A 23,080-nucleotide genomic window follows, 5' to 3' on the forward strand; every position below is an offset into this window, starting at 1 on the left:
CACAAAATCTAAATGTAATTTTAAATGCAGGCTATATCACAACAAAATGTGGAAAAGTCAAGGGCATTGAATACTTTCGGAAGGAACTGTATGTTTGTATAAGCTACCTAGGGAGTAGAGGTCTTCATCAACTTTTTGGACCCGGACAGGAACGGACCCGAGGACGATCAGACCCAGGCACGATTGTACCCAGATTTTTTGGGGTTGGGGGAACTGCCCCGAACAGACCCGAGATCAATCAGACCGAAACCCGAATGGACCCGAGGACAATCAGACCTAGACCCGACCCGAACGGACCCAAGGACAACCAGACCTAAACCCAACCCGTAACCTAAAAGGTCCGATAGGGACCAGACTGACATGTAAAATATGTTTATCAGCCAAGATGCTCTTCAGGTTAACAAATAGGTCTTTATATGTTGGCTAGGCCTTCTTATAAATCAATACATTTACCTTATTAGCGTAAAATGTATATTCTATAGGCTATGCAGAGCTGTGGTCAGATTCACTCATGTCTATCAGCTGTGGTTACACAAACCCGAGACCCGTTGTCATTCAACGTCAGTCCCGACACGGACCAGATAGACAAGTTTTAATTTTGGACCAGTACCTGCTCAGGTCCCAATGTCAGGTATCAGGTTCGGTTTCGGGTGGACCTGTGAAGACCTATACTAGGGAGTCTATGTTGGACTAGTAGGTTTATAGTGCCCTTTTTACCCAAAACCATGCTGTGATTTTATTTGATTTACAGGGACAAGATCTAACCTTCTACTGCGTCAATTCCGCAATGGGGGTTTGATTAAGTCGGGGCCCCGGTACGAGAAGACCTCAAAGAACACAGTGACTGTAGGTTTTACAAATAGCCAGGAGATGGTGCTGCTACTCTTTTACATTCCACTCCATCTGTGTCCTGTCTCTCCTGGTCCTGTGTTGTTGCGAGTTAGCCATACTGCTGCCAGATGGCGCTATTATAATAGTGCCGTCTGGCGGCAGTAGGGCTAGTTGCGAGCACCAGTGAGACAACTCTGAAACTTGTACATACATTTTATATGTGCCACTCATTTATCAAATGAATGCTAAAATTATATAGAAAAAGTGGAGCTGTTACGTGTAATTCATATCCCTGTGCGCCATGCGTAAATGCTAATTGTCAGATTTGTCGCAATAAAGGCTGTAAAAAGTTGTATGGAATATTAGAAAGTTATGAAACTATAATGAAACGCGTCTGAAATTAATCTAAAGATAAGATTCGATAAGAAATAGTATGTCCCAAGTTCATGTCAAGTGTGTGTGCAAATTGCCCCTCCCATGTGTGGAGAAGAGAAGATTGGTGGATGATCATTTACCCCTGATGCGCAGAGTTGAGGACTAGTGTGTGGACAGCGCCTTATCAGCTTGGAAAACTGATTGTTGCGCATATTACAGCAACAACATATACGATTTGGGTCTGTGGCAATGGAACCCTAATATCTCGTGCGGATGTCCTAATTTATGGATTGAGTAATACTGTAACCGACCTTGTCATTCCTACTCCAAAAGTTGTGCTGAGGGATTCTTTATCTGCTATCAAGCACCTGGGAGGAAAATGTGGAGATTTACGAATTTATTAGCTTGCCTACTGGTGGTGTGTAAAGATGCCACTGCACAGAGTAAGGTAAGTTATGGGCATGACTTGGTTATAGACTAATAACACCAATATAATGCTGCAATGGCACAAGTAAGTAAGGAACTCCCCCATATTTAATGGATCTAATTCCTCGTGCTAAAATATTAATACGAATTTGGCAACCCTGTCATGCAGCTCTGCTACAGTACATTTATTATTGTTAACTTAATGTCTGATTACCAATGTTTTATGCACTCTTTAAAAAACACATTATCCCACTTTAAAGTCAACGTATTTCAACGAAATGATTGCACAATTTGCGCAAATTAGCCTAGTTAATTCGTTCACGTGCGCGAAGGAGCGATCGACGCTTCCCTTGTGACGTGAGGTTGTTGAAAGCGGGAAACAGTTTGCATAACAAACGATAAACATTATGCTCTTCCATTTAAACATGTGATTTCCAAATTAAAATGCAAATTCCCCAATATCAACTGTTGCCCTGTATGACCAGGTGTCCAGTCAGAGATCAGTTAATTTGCCTGACCATAGACACGGACTCTCTCCCTTCTCTCAGTCTGAACACGTGTTGATATTTTTATTTATTTATGTGTTTTTTTTCACCTTTATATAACCAGGTAGGCTAGTTGAGAACAGGTTCTCATTTGCAACTGCGACCTGGCCAAGATAAAGCATAGCAGTGTGAACAGACAACACAGAGTTACACATTGAGTAAACAATTAACAAGTCAATAACACAGAGAAAAAAGGGGAGTCTATATACAATGTGTGCAAAAGGCATGAGGAGGTAGGCGAATAATTACAATATTGCAGATTAACACTGGAGTGATAAATGATCATGTACAGGTAGAGATATTGGTGTGCAAAAGAGCAGAAAAGTAAATAATTAAAAACTGTGGGGATGAGGTAGGTGAAAATGATATACAGAATAGATGTATGTCATTATTGAACATGACATCAGCCTTCTTGGCGTGTAAGTATAGACTTTGAATCCCCTTATTGCACATCAGACTAAGTAACCATTACATTAGGTTTCCCCAGTGAAAGGTCAAATAGGGCGTGCTTATGTTTGTCCTGTTTCACACATTTGTTTTTGCATATCCCACTCCCCGAGACACCCTTATAGACTGGGGTAACTGCCAGGGATTAGCTATTATTTAGGCAACCCTGGAGCAATTAAGTTTCTTGCTCGGGGCAGAGCCACACATTTCTCACCTAGTCGGCTCAGGGATTCAAACTAGCAACCTTTCGGTTACTGGCCTAATGCTCTAACACCCTCAAACTCCACTCTGGACCTCGAGACAGTTTCACTGCATTTTGTCATTGTTCCATTCTAATCGGGGACTGATTTAGACCTGGAACACCAGGTGGGTGCAATTAATTATTAGGTAGAAGACAAAACCAGCAGGCTCCGGATCTCGTAGGGAAGAGTTGAATACCCTTGCTCTAACCACTAGGCTTCCTGGCGCCTTTTATGTGTACGGCCTGATGCCAGATGAAATGTGGGAAGAGATGGCAGCCAGTGGGGTAACAGTAATATCTGCCCTGCCTTGTTTGCACAGCTGCTGGACTTCAGTAACCCCTCTCTCATAGACCTGCATTCCCCTGAGGAGAGTCTAATCCCTGCTCCCCACTGTAGAAGAAGAACAAAAATGGGCACAAAACAAGACGCACACAAGCACATGAAGGTTGTGGAGCAGATTTTCTTCTTTGTGCATGAGAGGAAGTGTGGTACATTTAGAACATTGAGCACAAGTGTCATGTGTTCACATCATGGTATTTGTGTCCTCTCAAGAACAGTGGAGTGTAACATTTCTCATAACAATGATAATCCCTTATTATCACAATGATCATCAAATGTATTGAGGGTAACAATTTACACAACTGATAACTCAGGATTCAAGTGGAGTGTACCAAGGCCTTCTGTCAAAGGATTTATTTGTAATGAATGAGAGCTGCCCACCACTAATATGCATGTGAATATCTCATGGCTCAAAGTGGAGAGACTGACTTCATCACTACTTGTTTTTGTAAGAAGTGTTGACATGCTGAATGCACAGAGGTGTCTGTTTAAACTACTGGCACACAGCTCAGACACCCACGCATACCCAACAAGACATGCCACTAGAGGTCTCTTCACGTTCCCCAAGTCAAGAACAGACTATGGGAGGCGCACAGTACTACATAGAGCCATGGCTACATGGAACTCTATTCCATATCAGGTAACTGATGCAAGCAGTAGATTCAGATTTTCAAAAACAGATAAAAAATACCTTATGGAACAGCGGGGACTGTGAAGAGACACACACACACACACACACACACACACACACACACACACACAGGTACAGACTCAGACACACATACACATGATAAGACACGCACACTACACACACGTACACATGGATGTGGACTTGTAGATATGTGGTAGTAGAGTAGAGGCCTGAGGGAACACATGTAATGTGTTGTGAAAAGTGTTATGAAATGTAATGGCATGTAATATTTTCAATTGTGTACAACAGCCTTAATGTTGCTGTACCCCAGGAAGAGTAGTTGCCGCCCTGGCAGCAGCTAATGGGGATCCTTAATAAATATAAATAAATACAAATACAAAAGCATAGCATTGGATCACTAACAAACTTGTGATTGATTTTAGCACAGCTATGGTTCTCTCTGTTCTCTGTGTTCATCTCATGTGCCTGTCTTGTGTGCTGCCTGGATGCCCTCTGTCCCCCTCTGTCCCATTGGACATTGCCCACTGGTAGCACTGAGATGATTGTGAGACAAAGCCAGCTCAGAGGAGGACACAGAGGGAGTGGTGGCGTGGGAACAGGCATGTGCACCTGCCCCTTGTTTTGGTTGTAAACAAACCCAGGAATCCCGCCGAGAGGTCCTTGAGAGGGCAGAGAGAGAGACGGACACCGAGACATAGGGAGGAGACTCACAGAATGCCCCTCTGTCAGAGTAATTAACTAACAAGACTTGGTGTGTCACTGGGACTTAATTAGTTAATGAGACTTGTCAGTCAGTCAGTCTGTCTGTCTGGGGGACTCAGTGGCCCCTGGCCCCAGTGCGGCTGGGACAGGGCTCTAATTCTGAACAGCCGGAAATGAAGGAGACAGTGACAGAGACCACAACAGCAAACAAAAAGCAATCTCCCTTTCCCTCTGAGCCTTGTAATGTAGGAGAAAAGTAACACAAAGAGAGCTGAAATTACAACCCCATTTGTCTGAGCCCTTCATCTAAGGATGCTCCATACAGAACATGGCTGCCAGAGGACCACATTCCCAAAGGGAAGTATGATTCACCCATTCTCTGCACCACTTGCCCTCCACCTGTTTTCCCAGTCTGCATTACTGTACGCCTCCTTGGCTGTGTTTATACAGGCAGCCCAATTATGATCTTTTGACCAATCAGATTAGCTTTGAAAAAGATCTGATATGAATAGATCTGATGTGATTGGTCAAAAAACAAATCAGAATGGGGGGGGGGGATCCTAATTGGGCTGCCTTTGTAAACACAGCCTTTGTGTCTGACTGCTATGATGTGAGTTTGTGCCCAATGAGGAGCCAGCTTGGTCTTCCTATTAGTTCCACACAGGAAAGATATCCCCACTGGGTACACACTTGTTGAATCAATGTTGTTTCCATGTAATTTCAAGGAAATTACGTGGAACCAACATGGAATAGATGTTGTATTGACGCCTGTGCCCAGTGGGTCTCCTTCAGCTGGTACATTCTCACTCAGCATCTATCACATCCATGGTCCTTCACTGTGTTTTATGGTGGGGGAAAAACATCCAAGTAAAGGTTTGATACAATTGTACAATCATGTGGAATATCAGACACTGATCTATCTATCAGTTCCATCAATCTATCCAGTGGGCCCTGTCACACATCTGGCTCCCAAAACAACAGCATCTGGGCAGGGAAGCGATTGCAACCAGCTAATTCCATTCATGACTGTGGTCCCCAGACATGCGCTGATAATTAAGAGAGAACTGTTTAGAGATAAATCATCTGATACTGTTCCACAGATTAGCTGATTCTCTCTCTCTCTTCCATCACCTTTTTTATCCGCCCCTCTTTCTCTCTGCCTCACTCTTCTCTCATTAGGCTCAATCAGTAGTAGCCACTGAGGTTAACCAGAATGTTCTGAGTGTGCTCGGTCGGACACATTATGGCTGCATTTACACAGCCAATTATTGGCAAAAGATCTGATCTGAATGGTCAAAAGGCCGATTAGTGGCAAAAGATCCGAAATGGGCTGCCTGTGTAAACGCAGCAAGCCTTGGATGGAATGTGGATGTGTACCCCTAAAAGCAGCAAGTGCTCAGTAAGCTTGTGTCCAGCTAATTAACATCCCCGTGCTAATGCCAGTTTCTGTTCAGGTTAGGGACTGCAATCTCATGGTTCATCTCCAGGCTGAAGGCTTACATTTCCTTTTGCAGTCCAGGTTCAGATTTACAGTGGCACTAAGTCTGTTTATCATAAGCAATACTAATTAGATTAGGAATCAGGTGGACTTTCTGGACAAGAATTTGGACTCCAGATTTGTCTATAATGTTTAGACTGGAGAGCAAGGTGATACGTCTGGGAATTTAAACGAATAGTTCAGATATCTTCATAGGTCAAAAATGATCTTAAAGTCAAGCTGAGTCAATATTCCATCATCTGTTGTGTAAACCCTAACTGGTGGATTACAGCCATCGAATTCCAGTTCAGTAGACGGTGATTCTGAGATGAGCTTTCTCTTTAGCATTTGTCTATCCTGAAATATTATTGCTTTGATTTAGTCATCAGATAAACCCTTTCCAGACATGAACACTGTGTGGATTCTTTCCACTCTAGTAGTCATTCTAAGTATTTCTTTGCATCAGTTTACCTCAGAAACAGTTTCATGAGTTGAGCGTCTTTGAAGTGGACAACACCCGGAACAGGGTCTGTTCTTTATCTGTTTATATTAAGAAATATAAACACTTTTGTGGAAAGTATCCTACATGAATTATCTTGTTTGTGAAAGCTACAGTGTCATTGTTAAGTCCATATGCCGTATGCCTAGTAACAACATGCAGATGGCCTGAACAATTATACAAAACCTACGGTCTGAAACGGACATCCTTGTTTATACGGACCATGGTTAATGTTACAGTAACGGTTAAGGCCATCATATAATAACATTGGTTTTCTGTGTTTAAAGATAAGCCTTAAAAGTGCCTGGAATGTGCCAGCCATTGTGTGCAATGTATCTTGTTTTTAGCAGTTGTGGACACAATTGGGATTTCACTTAGTCGCTGTAAGAGTGGCCACGGCCTTCAGTGAGTGAGTGATCTAATCATGTACTGTGGTCTGTGGAGTGTGTGAATGTGAAGCTGTGCATTCGGGTCCCTTCCGCCGATTGTGCAGACCAAAGTTTGTATTTGAGTCCTATTCTTTTGACCTGAAACTTGACTGCTCTCAGAGGTCAAAGCCTACGGCGCCAAGCACAAAGCATGCATTAAGCTCTTAACGGTCTTAATTACGAACGCTCTGGTGTCTGCTCTCATATGAACAGAGCAAGGACAATAACGGTTCTCACAGCCAATATAATTTCTTTAGAATTAGGACAGCTGACGTCCAACTTGCTCCGGTCTGTGTGTAAAGGAAAGAGGATTGATAGGAAAGAGGCTGCACATGAATGGTGTGTACGAACTCTTCCCTGTTGGTCAATACACAAATGCACACTATCCCAAATACAGGTGTCGAGGAGGCAACCAAACCCAATCAAGCTGGCAGGAATTCCACTAGGTTTGCCATGCTTAGTTGGTACTAGAAGCAATTTAAGCTGATGTTGCTAAGGAGCAGGCTGGGTTTGGATCGCCTGGGTCTGTGATGGAACAATAAGGCGCAGCAGGGCTGTGGGCACAACCCCTCCAAGGGAACTTTAATCTGCTAATCCACTCTGTTTTCATGTGGTTGTAGCATTTGTCAACCCACTGCCTTTTTTACTTGACATGGGTCAGGAATGGCCGGCCACTATGCACACAGGGGTCCTGCCCCATAATCAAAGACCCCTCTGAGTGTAAGTCTACAGTAATGGAGGGTACTGCCCCCCCCACCGCTGTCACAGGCTGCATTCCTTCACTAATGAGCCTCCCCCTCTCCACCCCTCTCTCTCCCCTCACCAGCCTGCAGGGTCTGGCCTCCATAAAAATCCTCACTCCCAGAGACCACTCAGTCACTGGATATTTGTGCACAGTTGTGTGGATGCTCTCCTTGGGTTTTCTCTTTACTCACATTGGCAAGAAGACTTGATCTCCATAGATGTTTGCCTCTATCTACAGTTTACGTGCCCAGTGTGGATTTGGTGAAGGACAGGACTGACGATTCTTCCAGAAATACCTTGATTGAGTGCAGAGTTGAGATGTTTATCATGTCTTGATACAATGTGGCAAAGTAAAGGCTCAGACAGACAGTCACATTTCATTTCAAAGAGATAGAGACAGACAGATAATTAAATAAAGAATCCCGTGCTGCATTCTTGTGCTGCTGTAAGGGAGAGTGGAGTAAGTTGAGTCAAAGGGGTAAGATGAGTCACCCTTTCTTCTATGATTTGACCAAATTTTTAGGAAGAGGTCATCATTTCATAGAGGCTGTGAAGGAAGAAACCACGTGGGAAAAGTGGTAAGCAAGTTAGGTCCAAAACACAGATTTTCACCAAGTCAAATTCATTTAGTGTGTTAGATGTTTCATGATGCTTGTATCTTTAACCAAAGTAGATCATTTTAAGATTGTTCTATACGTCAGTTGGAGTCTTTATAAGCTTCAATATGAAGTCCTAAATCTAGCATGAAGGTGCATCCTTGTAGCTGTGTGAGCCAATAGTCAAAATGTTTGCCTTGGGGTAAGTTGAGCCAGTGATTGAGCCAATGGCAAGTTGAGCAAATATAAGTGTTTTCTTCTCAGGGTCAATGCAAGGCATTATCGCTGGGATATGAGGTAACATGACCTGGTCTATGTTAAAAGTTGTAACACTGCGCTGAGAGTTGGGAAGCAAGTTCAGGGAGTGAGCGTTTTAATAAAATAAACAAAACATAATACAAAACAAGAAACACAAACAGCACACAGACATGAAACTGAAACAGAAACCATGACAACTGGGGAAAGAACCAAAGGCAGTGACTATATAGGGAAGGTAATCAGGGAGGTGATGGAGTCCAGGTGAGTCTGAAGACGTGCAGGTGCGTGTAATAATGGTGACAGGTGTGCGCCATAACAAGCAGCCTGGTGACCTAGAGGCTGGAGAAGGAGCACACGTGACAAAAGTTTTTTTTTTTTTTAAGTACCGTGTTTTTTAGTTAAAATATGCTTACAATCATTACAATTTTAAAAAGCAATTATGATTGTGTTGAATTGCATTTGGGAAATAAAGACAGAAATGGCTTTAAAAAGTTAGTGGTAATATTTCATTCAGTACAGGAACTTGTAGGTGGCTTAATTTACCCTATACCAGGGGTAAGTGGTGCCAAGAGACCACTTTATTTGGACAAGCAATGTTTTCAAAACTGTAGTGTTTTCATGAATTCTAATTATTTTCAGCGATACATACCATCCTGAAATATATTTGAAGTTTTGGAATGGCCTAGTCGAAGTCCAGTCCTAATCCCATTTGAGATGTTGTGACAGGACTTGAAACGAGCAGTTCATGCTTGAAAACCCACAAATGTTACTGAGTTAAAGTAGTTCTGCATGCAAGAGTTGGCCAAAATTCCTCCAAAGCGAAGTGAGACACTGATCAACAACTACAGTAAGGGTTGCAGTCATTTCAGCTAAAGGTGGCACAACCAGTTATTGAGTGTAAGGGGGCAATTACAGGGGAATTGGGTGTTGCATAACTTTGTTAATTAACTAAATTAAATAAGTATACATTGTTTGATTTGTATACTCAGGTTCCCTTTTATCTAATATTAGGTTTTGGTTAAAGATCTGATAACATTAATTATAAAAAGAATATGCAAAAAAACAGAAAATCAGAAGGGGGCAAGTATCTTTTCATGGCACTGTATGTAGAGACCTTTGTCAGAAAGAACGTAAATGTAAAAAAGCACTCAACTTACCCCACTCTCCCCTAAGTGGTACCACATGTGGGCCTGCCACAGGGTTTATAGAGATCCCTAAATCTCATTGGGGGAAGATGACAGGTTAACCCTGGACAGAGGGTCTGAGAGGGAGCTGGGCCCCAGAAGATACTGGAAGACGAGCTTAGCACCAGAGTGCAGCTACCCCCTGGCCTCTACATCAAATCAAATTTAATTTGTCACATGCTTCGTAAACAACAGGTGTCGACTACCATTGAAATGCTTAGTTACACAACAATGCAGAGAGAGAAAAAAAGAGAATAGAAAAATAAAAACACAATAAATAAATACACAATGAGTAACGAGGACTTGGCTATATACACTGAGTGTACAAAACACCTGCTCTTTTCATGACATAGAATGACCAGGTGCATCCAGGTGAAAGCTATGGTCCCTTATTGATGTCACCTGTTAAGTCCTCTTCAATCAGTGTAGATGAACGGAAGGACACCGGTTAAAGGATTTTGAAGCCTTGAGAAAATTGAGTCATGGATTGTGTATGTGTGTCATTCAGAGGGTGAATGGGCAAGATAAAATATTTATGTCTTATAACGGGGTACGGTAGTAGGTGCCAAGTGCACCGGTTTGAGTGTGTCAAGGACGGTTCACCACCCAGGGCCTCCCTGGTGGCGCTGTGGTTAAGGGCGCTGTACTGCAGCGCCAGCTGTGCCACCAGAGACTCTGGGTTCGCGCCCAGGCTCTGTCGTAACCAGCCGCGACTGGGAGGTCTGTGGGGCGACCCACAATAGGCCTAGCGTTGTTAGGGATGGTTTGCACCAGTGACTACTGTGGTGGGCTGCACACTAACCAAGATTGCCAGGTGTATGGTGTTTCCTCCAACACATTTGGCTGGCTTCTGGGTCAAATGCTTGCTGTGTTATGAAGCAGTGCAGCTTGGGTTGTGTATCGTCTCTCCTGTGCCCATACGGGAGTTGTAGCGATGAGACAAGATAGTAGCTATTAAAAAACAATTGGATACCACGAAATTGGGGAGAAAACAGGGTAACATTTTTTTTTAAATAAGAACGGTTCACCCAAAGACATCAAGCCAACTTGACACAGCTGTGGGAAGCATTGGGGTCAACATGGGCCAGCCTCCCTGGGGAACACTTTTGACACCTTGTAGAGTCCATGCCCTGATGAATTGATGGAAAACACGACTGTGTTGGTGTGTGTGGACCATAATCATTCCTTAGTGATGTGGACAACGAGGAACTTGAAGCTCTCTATCTGCTCCACTATAGCCCTGATTATGTGGATGAGGGCCTGCTCGGCCTTCCATTTCCTGTGGTCCACGATCAGCTCCTTTGACTTGCTGACGTTCAGAGAGAGGTTGTTATCCTGGCACCACACTACCAAGTCTCTGACCTCCTCCTTGTAGACTTACTAATCACTGGTGATCAGGCCTACCACCGTCACATCGTCGGCAAACTTAATGATGGTGTTGCAGTTGTGCGCAGCCACTCAGTCATGAGTGAACAGGGAGTACAGAAGAGGACTAAGCACTCACCCCTGAGGGGAACCCATGTTGAGGGTCAGTGTGGCGGATGTGTTGTTGCCTACCCTCACCACCTGGAGACTGACCATCAGGAAGTCCAGGATCCAGTTGCAGAGGGAGGTGTTTAATCACAGGATCTTTAGTTTAGTGATGAGCTTGGAGGTCACTATGGTGTTGAATGCTGAGCTGTAGTCAATGCACACTGTTCTCATGTAGGTGTTACTTTTGTCCAGGTGGGGAAGGGCAGTGTGGAGTGCAATAGAGATTCTGTGGATTTGATGGGGCGGTATATGAATTGGAGTGGGTCCAGGGTGTCTGGGATGATGGTGTTGATGTGAGCCATGACCAGCCTTTCAAAGTATTTCATGGGTACAGTTGTGAGTGCAACAGGGCGATAATCATTTACACAGGTTATCTTGGCATTCTTGGGAACAACGACTATGGTGGTCTGCTTGAAACATGTAGGTATTACAGACTGGGGCAGGGAGAGGTTGAAAATGTCAGTGAAGACACTTGCTAGCTGTTCAGAGCATGCGCTGAGTAAGTGTCCTGGTAATCCGTCTGGCCCTGTGGCCTTGTGAATGTTAATCTGTTTAAGGTCTTACTCACATCGGCTACGGAGATCGTGAACAGCTGGTGCTCTCATGCATGATTCAGTGTTGCTAGCCTCGAGGCAAGCATAGAAGGTATTTAAATTGTTTGGTAAGCTTACATCACTGACAGCTTGCGGTTGGGGTTCCCTTTGTAATCTGTAATAGTTTGCAAGCCCTGCCACATCCAACAAGCGTCAGATCCTGTGGAGTAAGATTAGATCTTGGTCCTGTATTTACGCTTGCCTGTTTGAAGGTTTCTTCGGAGGGCACAGCGGGATTTCTTATCTGGATTAGCGTCCCGCTCCTTGAATGTCGGCAGCTCTAGCCTTTAGCTCAGTGTGGATTATGTCTATAATCCATGGCTTCTGGTTGGGGTATGTACATACGGTCACTGTGGGGACGACATTATCGATGCACTTATTGATGAAGATGGTGACTGATGTGGTAAACTTCTCAATGCCATCGGATGAATCCTGGAACATATTCCAGTCTGTGCTAGCGAAACAGTCCTGTAGCTTAGCATTCGCTTCATCTGACCAGTTCCATATTGAGCACATCACTGGTAATTCCTATTGAAATGTTTGCTTGCAAGCAGGACAGGAGGATAGAGTTATGGTCAGATTTGCCAAATGGATGTTGAGAGAGAGCTTTGTATGTGTCTATGTGTGTGAAGTAAAGGTGATCTAGAGGTTTTAGCCTCTAGTTGCACAGGTGACATGCTGGTAGAAATTAGGTTAAATCGATTTCAGTTTTCCTGCATTACAGTCACCGGCCACTGCGACCGGGAGACCCATGAGGCGGTGCACAATTGGCCCAGCTTCGTCCGGGTTAGGGAAGGGTTTGGACGGCTGGGATGTCCTTGTCCCATTGCGCTCTAGTGACTCCTTGTGGTGGCCCGGCCATGCACACACGCTGACTTCAGTCGCCAGTTGTACAGTGTTTCCTCCAACACATTGGTGTGGCTGGCTTCTGGATAAAGCGAGCAGTGTGTCAAGAAGTAGTGCGGCTTGGCAGGGTCATGTTTCAGAGGACGCATGGTTCTCGTCTTTCTTTTCTCCTGAGTCCGTACGGGAGTTGCAGCGACAGGACAATTGTATATCATGAAATGAGATAGGAAAAAGGGGTAAAAAGTACCACAATTATTATTATTATTTTATGAAGTCACCGGCCACTGGGAGTGCCACTTCTAGGTGAGCATGTTCTTGTTTACTTATGGCACTATACAGCTCGTTGAGTGTAGGCTTAGTGCCAGCATCGGTTTGTGGGAGTAAATAGACAGCTACAAAAAATCTAGATGAAAACTCTCTTGGTAAATAGTATGGTCTACAGCTTATCATGAGGTATTCTAACTCAGGCGAGCAGAACCTCGTGACTTCCTTAATATTAGAGATTGCGCACCAGCTGTTGTTAACAAAGAGACACACACCCTTCCCCTGAGCTTTACCTGACACCACCATTTTGTCCTGCTGATGTATAGAAAAACCAGCTAGATTTACATTTACCATGTTCTTGTTCAGCCATGACTTGGAGAAACATAGGATATTACAGTTCTTCAGATCACGTTGATAGGATAGTCTCGAACAGAGCTCATCAAGTTTATTCTCCAGAGATTTCACATTTGCCAATAGAACGGAGGGTACAGGAGGTTTATCCACTCTTCGACGTAGTCTCATCAGGTGTCCCACACGCCGGCCTCTATAGCACCGTCTCCTCCTGGTCCAGGATAATCAATGTCTTTCGCCTCGTCCAAATCGAGGTTAATGATAGCTAATGGTGGAAACATTATGTAAAATATATATATATATATATTTTTTACCATCATCGCAAAAACAATAACACAAAATAGCACAATTGGTCAGATGCCCGTGAAACGTCTGCTATTCCCTCCAGCGCCATTCTCACATGAGGCGCTGGGGGAGATGGCCAGACATGGGAAGATGAACAGAGCAGTGCCAGTCACAGACAACAGACAGAGAGACAGGCACTTGAGAACTACTGTGACACCTTAAGCTCTCTGTGGAATGAAGGTTTGGCCCTCATTGACCTCTTACCAAAAACAACTGAACATTCAATAAGATATGCAATAAATCTATGGTATATCAAATGTCTGACTGGGCCTTTCATGTGCTTCAAAGGAGATGAAGCATGTGGTAAATGTCCCAGGATCACTTTCCTTTCCTTGCTTTTGTTTCTCTCCTAAGAAAATGTATTTACTATTCATAGTATGTCCACCGGGGAGGGAGTCATTCAGAACATTGGAACAACTCTCCATAGACTCCTGTGAGAGAACCCAAGCTCAGCAAATATATTTATGAATCATAATGTCAAAGTTAAATCCTGACCATTGATCACTATGGGTCAGATAGAGTTGCTTTCACAGAATGTCTCTGCTTAATGCTGCTCAGCCTCCAGACTGGCCCTCTCACATTCAACCCCACTTTGTGACATCATTCCAGGCTGTGATTGCCTCCTGTAGCTGAGGGACGGGAACCATGTCCAGTTCACACATGTCAAGAATACTTTAGTCAACCACTCCTACACCACTCTATTTAAAACCGGTGTAATCGGTCCATTTCATCCCTTCTCTTCAACTCTCTCTCTTGTCAGATCTTTGGGGAGACAGAGCCGGTGCGGATGACATCGGAGGGCTCAGACTGTCGATGTAAGTGCATCATGAGGCCACTGAGCAAGGATGCGTGCCAGCATCTGAGGAGCGGAAAGGCACGGGTGGAGGACTTCTACACGGTGGAGACCGTCAGCTCTGGATCGGACTGCAAGTGTTCCTGCACAGCCCCTCCCTCATCCCTCAACCCCTGCGAGAACGAGTGGAAGATGGAGAAGCTGAAGAAACAGGCCCCAGAGCTTCTCAAGGTGATGGGAGGTGCAGCAGTAACAGACACTAACTGTAACTTGGTGGCAAAATAACCTTATAACTGTAAATGTTAGTAGTAAAATCAGGTAATTGACTGTGTAAAGACAGTGACCAGAGACCCTGATTACATGTGTGTGGTTTGATCCTGAAGACACAGTATACGTAACCATGGGAGAAGCAGAAACAGGATTTCATGTGTAATTGTTCAAATGAAAGCTTCAAGGTGTCCCAGGTTGTTGCACAGACAGTTCACTATGACATCACTGGATTGTCTGTCTGATATCCATCTGCTAATAACATCTCAGCACCTCTGAGGACCTTCATATCTGAAGCACACATTCCTTTTTAACTGGCAGTGAGAGGAGAGGAGAGGAGGCACGCTATGTAGCATATGAACAGAACAACCAGAACCAGATGTGTGATCTGACTGGATTTAGGCCTTCTGCACTCTTTTAAGTTCCTTACTACTGAATAGTGTCAGGTACATAGGAGTAAAAAAAAAAAGAATACTGGAAGAGATGGCGACCCGCACACTGTCAAAAACTGAGGCTTGAATGGAAAATAAACATGTTTATTAGAACATCACTGTGCCCCCAAAAAATGATAGTGCAAGAACTTGCATAATGGAAAGGTGAAAACAAAACACAAACGTTTCGGCCCCATGCCATCATCAGTGGATTTAGACTTAGCCATAGATTAAGCCTGGTTGTTGTTTCGTGTTAATACTCTCCTCTGTGCTGTGGGTGTGCAGCTCCATTCCATGGTGGACCTACTGGAGGGGACGCTGTACAGTCTGGACCTCATGAAGGTTCACTCCTACATCAATAAGGTGGTCTCCCAGATGAACACACTAGAGGAGGTAAGCACAAAAAACAACATCCTGGTATAGTGGAACAAGTGCCACAAGAACTTGGACATAAAACAACAACCAGGGTACACTAGGTTTGCATGCCTTTCTACATACTGTGTTTGAGTGTATTGGGATCTTTCCAAGGGCTCTAAGCTGTTAAAGCTGTCTACGGTCCTTTATGGAGACAGAGCTGATTAAATGGTTTGTGATTGGATACTAGTAATCCCCCCCCCCCCTAAACTGCATGGCTACAGTAACCCTACAGTTATTCACTTCTCTAACAGGAAAAGATGTACTATAATGGGGATAGAGATTTGTGTGACTGGCTCCGCCAGAGAACGAGTCACGCAAAGTAACGTTTTTATAATCTATTTACAAAAGGGTTCCTTTCTGTTTAGAGTTATTTGCACATTTGTACAATGGACTGGTCTGACTCTTAGAACACGTCTGTTTCTCCAGACAATCAAGACCAACCTGACTCGGGACAATGAGTTTGTAAGGGACAGCATGGTCACTCTGACAAACCAGTTTAAGAGGTATGAAAACTACTCAAACATCATGATGAGCATCAAGAAGGAGATCTCCAGCCTGGGGCTGCAGCTACTGCAGAAAGACCAAACAGAGACCAAAGCTCAGGTAAGTGTGTCTCAAACAAACACACACACACACACACACACACACACACACACACACACACACACACACACACACACACACACACACACACACACACACACACACACACACACACACACACACACACACACACACACACACACACACACACACACACACAAAGGCTTGCTCACAAATTACACATCAAACACACACAAACGTTCACATGCCCACACAGACGCACCGTAAATCACAGGCTTGAATGTTAATGTTTACAGGACACCAATGATGAGAAAACCAAAGAGACCGTAAAAAAACCTAACAAAAAGTCCCCTGCATCTAAGCCCCCTCCCAAGCCGCCCAAGGAAAAGGTTGTAAAACCCAAGAAAGAGAGCACCAAACCTGGGAAGCCCATCAAGCCTGACCCCACAGCCAAGGCCAAGGTGGCAGGGCACCAGCCGGGGGTAGTGAGGGGCATCACATACTACAAAGCAGCCAAGGTGGATGGGGACGGGCATGTCACAGGCGGTAAAGGTGAGAGAAAAGGGGCCGATACAGGGGGAGAGTTTGACCACTCTCCCAGCCCAGTGTGTATGGAGCCCCCTCACCCCTTAAGACAACATTAGAATGTGACTTCAGCTGAGTTAGCAGCGCTCAGCCAGCCTGTATGAGATCATTTATATGCTGTTCTAATGTGCTCAGACCCTATTGTGATTGTTTTAAACTAAACCAATTCAAATGTAAGTTATACTCTTTTTTTGGGGGGGTGGGGGGGTCTGCATTACACAACACTGATCTGGAGTCCCATAGAGCAGCACACAATTGGCCCAGCGTCGTCCGGGTTAGGGGAGGGTTTGGCCGGGGTAGGCCGTCATTATAAAATGAGAATTTGTTCTTAACTGACATGCCTAGCTAAATTTAAAAAACGAATACAAAAATATGTCATGTTCCCAACGGAGACAGATATTGTACATTCTATTTCTGTATAGATCAAGTCATTTAGATTTGAGTGAAAGATGATGTTCTCGTGTGATAAAAGAGTGTAAATCTTCCTGCTACATGTATACTCTTGGCAGCTCTGCTAGAGGAAGTAAAACAGTGAATCCTTCGTCTTGTAGATCTCCAGATCCTCAGTACAAGACTTATCCTGCTGTTGTTTTTTAACAAAGCAGGGCTTGGGCCATTGGAGGATCACATTGCTTGTGTGCATTCAGCGAGCAGGAAATCCATTTTTTGTATTGACATAATACATCGAGCTAAAGGAATGCTGTTTCAATAACATTGCCACATCCAGGACATGCCCCAGCTTCACGCCTAGCACACAATGTGTGGGAGGACCTCATCACTGTGCAGATGAAAGTTGACAAAACATTTCCTGACTCCTTCAAATCCTCTTTAAGTTTACAAAAAGAAAGAAGGACCAAGGCACTCTTCATATAATTAACAAAAATGCCTTTATTTGTATAGCATGTTCAATGGCACAAAGATTTTTAAAGTCCGAAGCGTTTCGGCTGCATGGCCTTCATCAGGGACTAAAAAGATATGATGATACAATGTCTTCTTTTAAACAAAGCATTTTCCAATCAACCCTGATTGAAGAGAGAGTGGTTACAGAATAGTTAATACTCAATACCAAACAAACCGAGAACATTCCCAGAACATTAGCTAAGATTCCCATTCATCTCTAGTTAGAGTTTTATCTAACATTAGTATGATAACGTCCCCAAAACTTTTTTTAATGTAATAAATACCTTTGGTTTGTTCTCCTTGTTCTGCACAACACCACAGAACATTCACAAAAAGTTCTCATTAGTTTTCCAGGTAATGTAATAACACAATGTACAAGTAACGTTTTCCCAGCAAACCAAAATTGGTTCTGTGAAAGTTCCCAGAACGTTGGTTAGGTTGTTGCTAGCCTCTGCCGAGTCCCCAACAACTGGATGTTCTGGTTTTCAGGGGAAATGGAAAGAGAGCCTTCCGCTTTTGGACATTAACAAGGCGACACACCATCTTAAAACCTTTTACTGCCGTGGGTTAAATCAGTGTCACACAGTGTTTCTTGGTAGTCTTAAACAAATCTACTTTGAAACAAAAGTATACACCTCACACACATGGTTGCGGAAATAAAAAAAATAAGGTCAGTTGTGATGACATTCATTCAATGTTGACGTTAGGTTGCACAGGACATTCCCTTAATTTTACAAGAATATTCTTGTGATATTCACAAAGGTTGCACAGAACATTCCCACAATGTTGCATAATGTTCCACAATTTCCAACTAAGTCTGTTTTTATGACGTTCATAGTGTATTTGTTTTAGGTTTAACATAATATTCCATTGATGTTCACGCAGCATACAGTACCGGTCAAAAGTTTGGACACACCCACTCATTCAATGGTTTTTCTTTTATTGTAGAATAATAGTGAAGACATTGAGAGAATGTCAAGCGTGTGCAAAGTTGTCAAGGCAAAGGGTGGCTACTTTGAAAAATCCCAAATATAAAATATATTTAGATTTGTTTAACACTTTTTTTGGTTACTACATGATTCCATATGTGTTGATGTCTTCTATTATTCTACAATGTAGAAAATAGTAAAGAAAGAAAGAAAACCCCTGGACTGAGTAGGTGTGACTTTTTACTAGTACTCCACAGTTGACCTTGTCTTAGAGGTATTCAGAACATTTCTAGAACATGCTATATTTAAGTTTTACCTAATATTACCACTACATTCTCAGCATGCAAATGTGTAGCTCCTTAAAGCAGATTGGAATACATCCCAGTATGTTTCTCTACAGATTTAATGTCAATTTGCATTTGAGGACTGTATTTTTGAACAGTCCATTTTTTGCACAATGTTTTATTTTTACAGTTAGTCTCAATTCTGCATTTCTGGCTAGATTAAAAAATCTGGATGAAATAAATACATCCTCTCTTTTAGTAGAGTGTATCTGAGCCTCAATTTCACCGTTTTCTTCAAAAGAAACATGGTTAAAGAATATGTGGGATTGAATCTGCAATCCTAAAATCAGCAACCAGATCATTAACCCTTTGTGCCACCAGGAGATAACTGTGGCCTTTCAGGGTTTTTTCACTGTAATATGGTCAATCAGGAAACAGAACTAAATGTTTGAGTTATTCAAATATTCCCATCCTCTTCATATGCTGTGTACTTGTAATGCTGTAATGCGATTTCAGTCTTGGAGGAGTGTTTTCTGACTGATTCTGCATTTGGTTAATGATGTTTGTCCTGCATGAGACACTGTAGACACGGAAGCCTATTTCACTTCCTCAAAATCCCCAGGATGAATCTAAGATAACTGTCATTAATAACTGTCAGAAATCTGTCATTCATTTTTTTAAAATTGCAGATTATGTTTTAGTTGTGCAATTTTACATCTACAGTGCAGTTGGAACTTACTCAGACCCCTTCACTTTTTCCACATTTTGTTAGCTTACAACCTTATTCTAAAATTGATTAAATATTTTCCCACCCTCATCAATCTACACACAATACCCCAATGATAAAGCGAAAACAGGTTTTTAGACATTTTGGCAAATGTATAAAAAATAAACTGAAATACCTTATTTACATAAGTATTCAGACCCTTTGCTCTGAGACTCAAAATTGAGCTCGAGTGCATTCTGTTTCCATTGACTATCTTGATGTTACTTCAACTTGATTGGAGTCCACCTGTGGTAATTTCAATTGATTGTACAAGATTTGGAAGGGCATACTCCTGTCTATATAAGGTCCCAGATTTGACAGTGCATGTCAGAATAAAAACCAAGCCACGAGGTCAAAGGAATATTCCGAAGACCTCTGAGACATTATTGTGCCGAGGCACAGATCTGGCGAAGGGTACCAACAAAACTTGTGCAGCATTGAAGGGCCCCAAAAACACAGTGGCCTCAATTATTCTTAAATAGAAGAAGTTTGAAACCACCAAGACTCTTCCTTGAGCTGGCTGCCCGGCCAAACTGATCAATCGGGGGAAAAGGGCCTTGGACAATTTCAGTGAAAAACATAAGAGGGCAATAGTACTTGTGCAAAGTTTCAGAATGATAACTTCCAAAATGAGTGTGCTACATGACATTTATCATGAAGTGACCCAGGTGTCCCACACAAGTAGCCCAAATGTACCCAAGTGGCCAAATTGGTGAAGTTATACATTTTGAATGGAATAACTATATACAAAATACCAAAATGGTATTCTAACACACCCCCCCCCCCCAAATGGAGAAAAAACATGAAGAAAAAAATATATACATTTACAAAATAACACTTTCAATATTTGGAAGACCTTCAGTCCTCTACACAATATTATGTTGCTGATGCCAGGTGCCATAGCACATCCATGCCTGCAGAAATACATTTGGGCAGATGAACACCACTTGTGGCAGGAGCTGGATGAACCAGCTTCAGTGGGGGATGGACACCTTGGCACTGGGGGCTCCCATTCGAAGTCAGTGTCACTGTGAAAGAAAATGTTCAGTTAAATAGTTTCACATATCAGCCCTGTATCAACAGGTATAATAAACATATATATATAGAGTACAGGGAACATAAGGTTGAATATATTATTATAGACCTGCTAGATCTACTGTCTCATTTATATTATGACATTTCAGCTAGTTCTACTATATCTATTATATTACAACAGACCAGCTATATCTACTGTCTCCATTTCACTTTGGCCATTGATGTGGGCCTACCCTCCCCTCAACAGCCTCAAATAGGCTATTTCATTTCTCAAATAATATTTTATATTGTTAATTTCAAACAACGGCATTAGCATGAGAAGAACTTACCAGTCCAAAACGATGTCCTCTCCGTTCAAAAAATACTCCGCCATTTGGGAATCACTAAATGAATCGTCCTCGATCAATTTCTTCTAAAATTGTGTTTACATCTGTATATCTAGACTTAGATTTAGCTTTCCCTGACTTAGTCGCCATACTGATTGATATATAAACAGCTGAATATGCGCTTTACCCAAACTTCCGGTATGAAACTTCAATGGCGAATGACCCTCTTTACGCCGGAGTTTACTACATGGGTTGGTCTTCCAACACATAAACATTACATATTGCCGTTTACCTCAGCTCATTGGCTATCTACCCAGCTAGATTTCAAGACGATCAGTGGTCATTGGGTTAAAATACAGTCAATCAACGAAACAGCGGGCAAATCATTGGTGCACAATGATGTCATTACTTATTGTCTTCAAATCTGTTTCTTTCAGTCAATACATCACGCGAAATGACCCATCAGGTTTGGTTGTGTTACAGACAAACCAGTTGATTGCAATGAAACCAAACATGACTGGAAAAGTCACGTTCTGTGTGTGTATTTACCTCGAGTGTGTCGTCGAAAATGGAATGAGACCGAATTCACGACACAAGCGGTTCACAAAATGTTTCGTGTTAGGCTATAAAAATGGATTTTATCAAACAATAGACCATTCATTGTGTAACAATGAGCATTGGGATTGCAAACAGAGGAAGATCATCAAAGGTAAACAATTTATTTTATTGCTATTTGTGATTTTGTTACGCCTGTGCTGGTTGAAATAGTTGTTTTTTATGGGGCTCTATCCTCAGATAATCGCATCGTATTCTTTCGTAGTAAATCCTTTTTTAAATCTGCTAATGCAGTTGGATTAGCAAGATTCTAGGCTTTCGAAATGTGTGAGACACTTGTATTTTCATGAATGTTTAATATGACTATTTATGTAGCGATCACCGTATGTTGTCGAATTTCATCCCGCTACCGGTTTCCGTGCGCAGAGAGTTTAAGAGAAAACTGACTTTATGACCAAAATTATCCTATTTACGCTTTGTATTCAATTGTATCACTAGAATAACTGTTTCAGACTTAAATTGATGTAACATAGAAAATTATCTGAGGGATTTGTTGCTTTTTAAAGGCAGTCGCTCTTTAACCTTTCTAAGGCAGGCGTTCCGCTAGCGGAACCCCTCGACAACATTCATCCTGAAAAGGCAGCGCGCGAAATTCAAAACTATTTTTTTTGAAATATGTAACTTTCACACATCAACAAGTCCAAAACAGAAAATGAAAGATACACTTCTTGTTAATCTACCTATCGTGTCCGATTTCAAAAAGGCTTTACAGCGAATGCACAACATATGAATGTGTTAGGTTAATTAATCACTGACCTGTGATGATCTTCATCAGATGACACTCATAGGACATCATGTTACACAATACATGTATGTTTTGTTCGATAATGTGCATATTTATATCCAAAACTCTCAGTTTTCATGTTGCATTATGTGCAGTGATGTTTTGAATCTGAAACATCCGGTGATTTTGATAAAAGATACAAGTGTTATTCACATAATTAAATATAGACTTCTCATTAATGCAACCTCTGTGTCAGGTTTAAAAATACTTTACGGAAAAAGCATAATCTGAGAGACAGCTCAATCCAGCCAAAAAAATGTCTGCCATGTTGGAGTCAACAAAAGTTAGAAATAACATTATAAATATTCACTTACCTTTGATGATCTTAATCAGAAGGCACTCCCAGGAATCCCAGTTCTACAATAAATGACTGATTTGTTCCATAAAGTCCATAATTTATGTCCAAATAGCCACTTGTTGTTAGAGTGTTCAGCCCAGTAATCCATCTTCATGAGGCGCAAGCACTACGTCCAGACAAAAAGTTGAAAAGTTCCATTACAGGTCGTAGAAACATGTCAAACGATGTATGGAATCAATCTTTAGGATGTTTTTAACATAAATCATCAATAAGGTTCCAACCGGAGAATTCCATTGTCTGTAGAAAAGCACTGGAATGAGAGCTAACTCTGTCGGGACCGCGCGTCACGAGCCTGAGACACTCTGCCAGACCCATGACTGATTCAGCTCTCATTCCCCTCTCCTTTGTA

At 42.4% G+C, this 23,080-nt stretch overlaps 1 protein-coding gene across 1 annotated transcript in view; it reads left to right on the forward strand.

Moving 5' to 3' along the window:
• The first annotated feature begins 1,331 nt into the window (after positions 1-1,331).
• Positions 1,332-23,080, forward strand: part of LOC124036156 (olfactomedin-like protein 2A) — a 32,696-nt gene continuing 10,947 nt past the window's right edge. Inside the window, exons 1-5 of the mRNA XM_046350352.1 lie at positions 1,332-1,654; positions 14,438-14,701; positions 15,454-15,561; positions 16,012-16,188; positions 16,446-16,701. Of these exons, the coding sequence (XP_046206308.1) occupies positions 1,586-1,654; positions 14,438-14,701; positions 15,454-15,561; positions 16,012-16,188; positions 16,446-16,701 (874 nt within the window). The 5' untranslated portion in view covers positions 1,332-1,585. The remainder of the gene's footprint in view (positions 1,655-14,437; positions 14,702-15,453; positions 15,562-16,011; positions 16,189-16,445; positions 16,702-23,080) is intronic.

This window comes from Oncorhynchus gorbuscha, linkage group LG05, assembly GCF_021184085.1.
Source record: "Oncorhynchus gorbuscha isolate QuinsamMale2020 ecotype Even-year linkage group LG05, OgorEven_v1.0, whole genome shotgun sequence".
Lineage (NCBI taxonomy): Eukaryota > Metazoa > Chordata > Actinopteri > Salmoniformes > Salmonidae > Oncorhynchus > Oncorhynchus gorbuscha.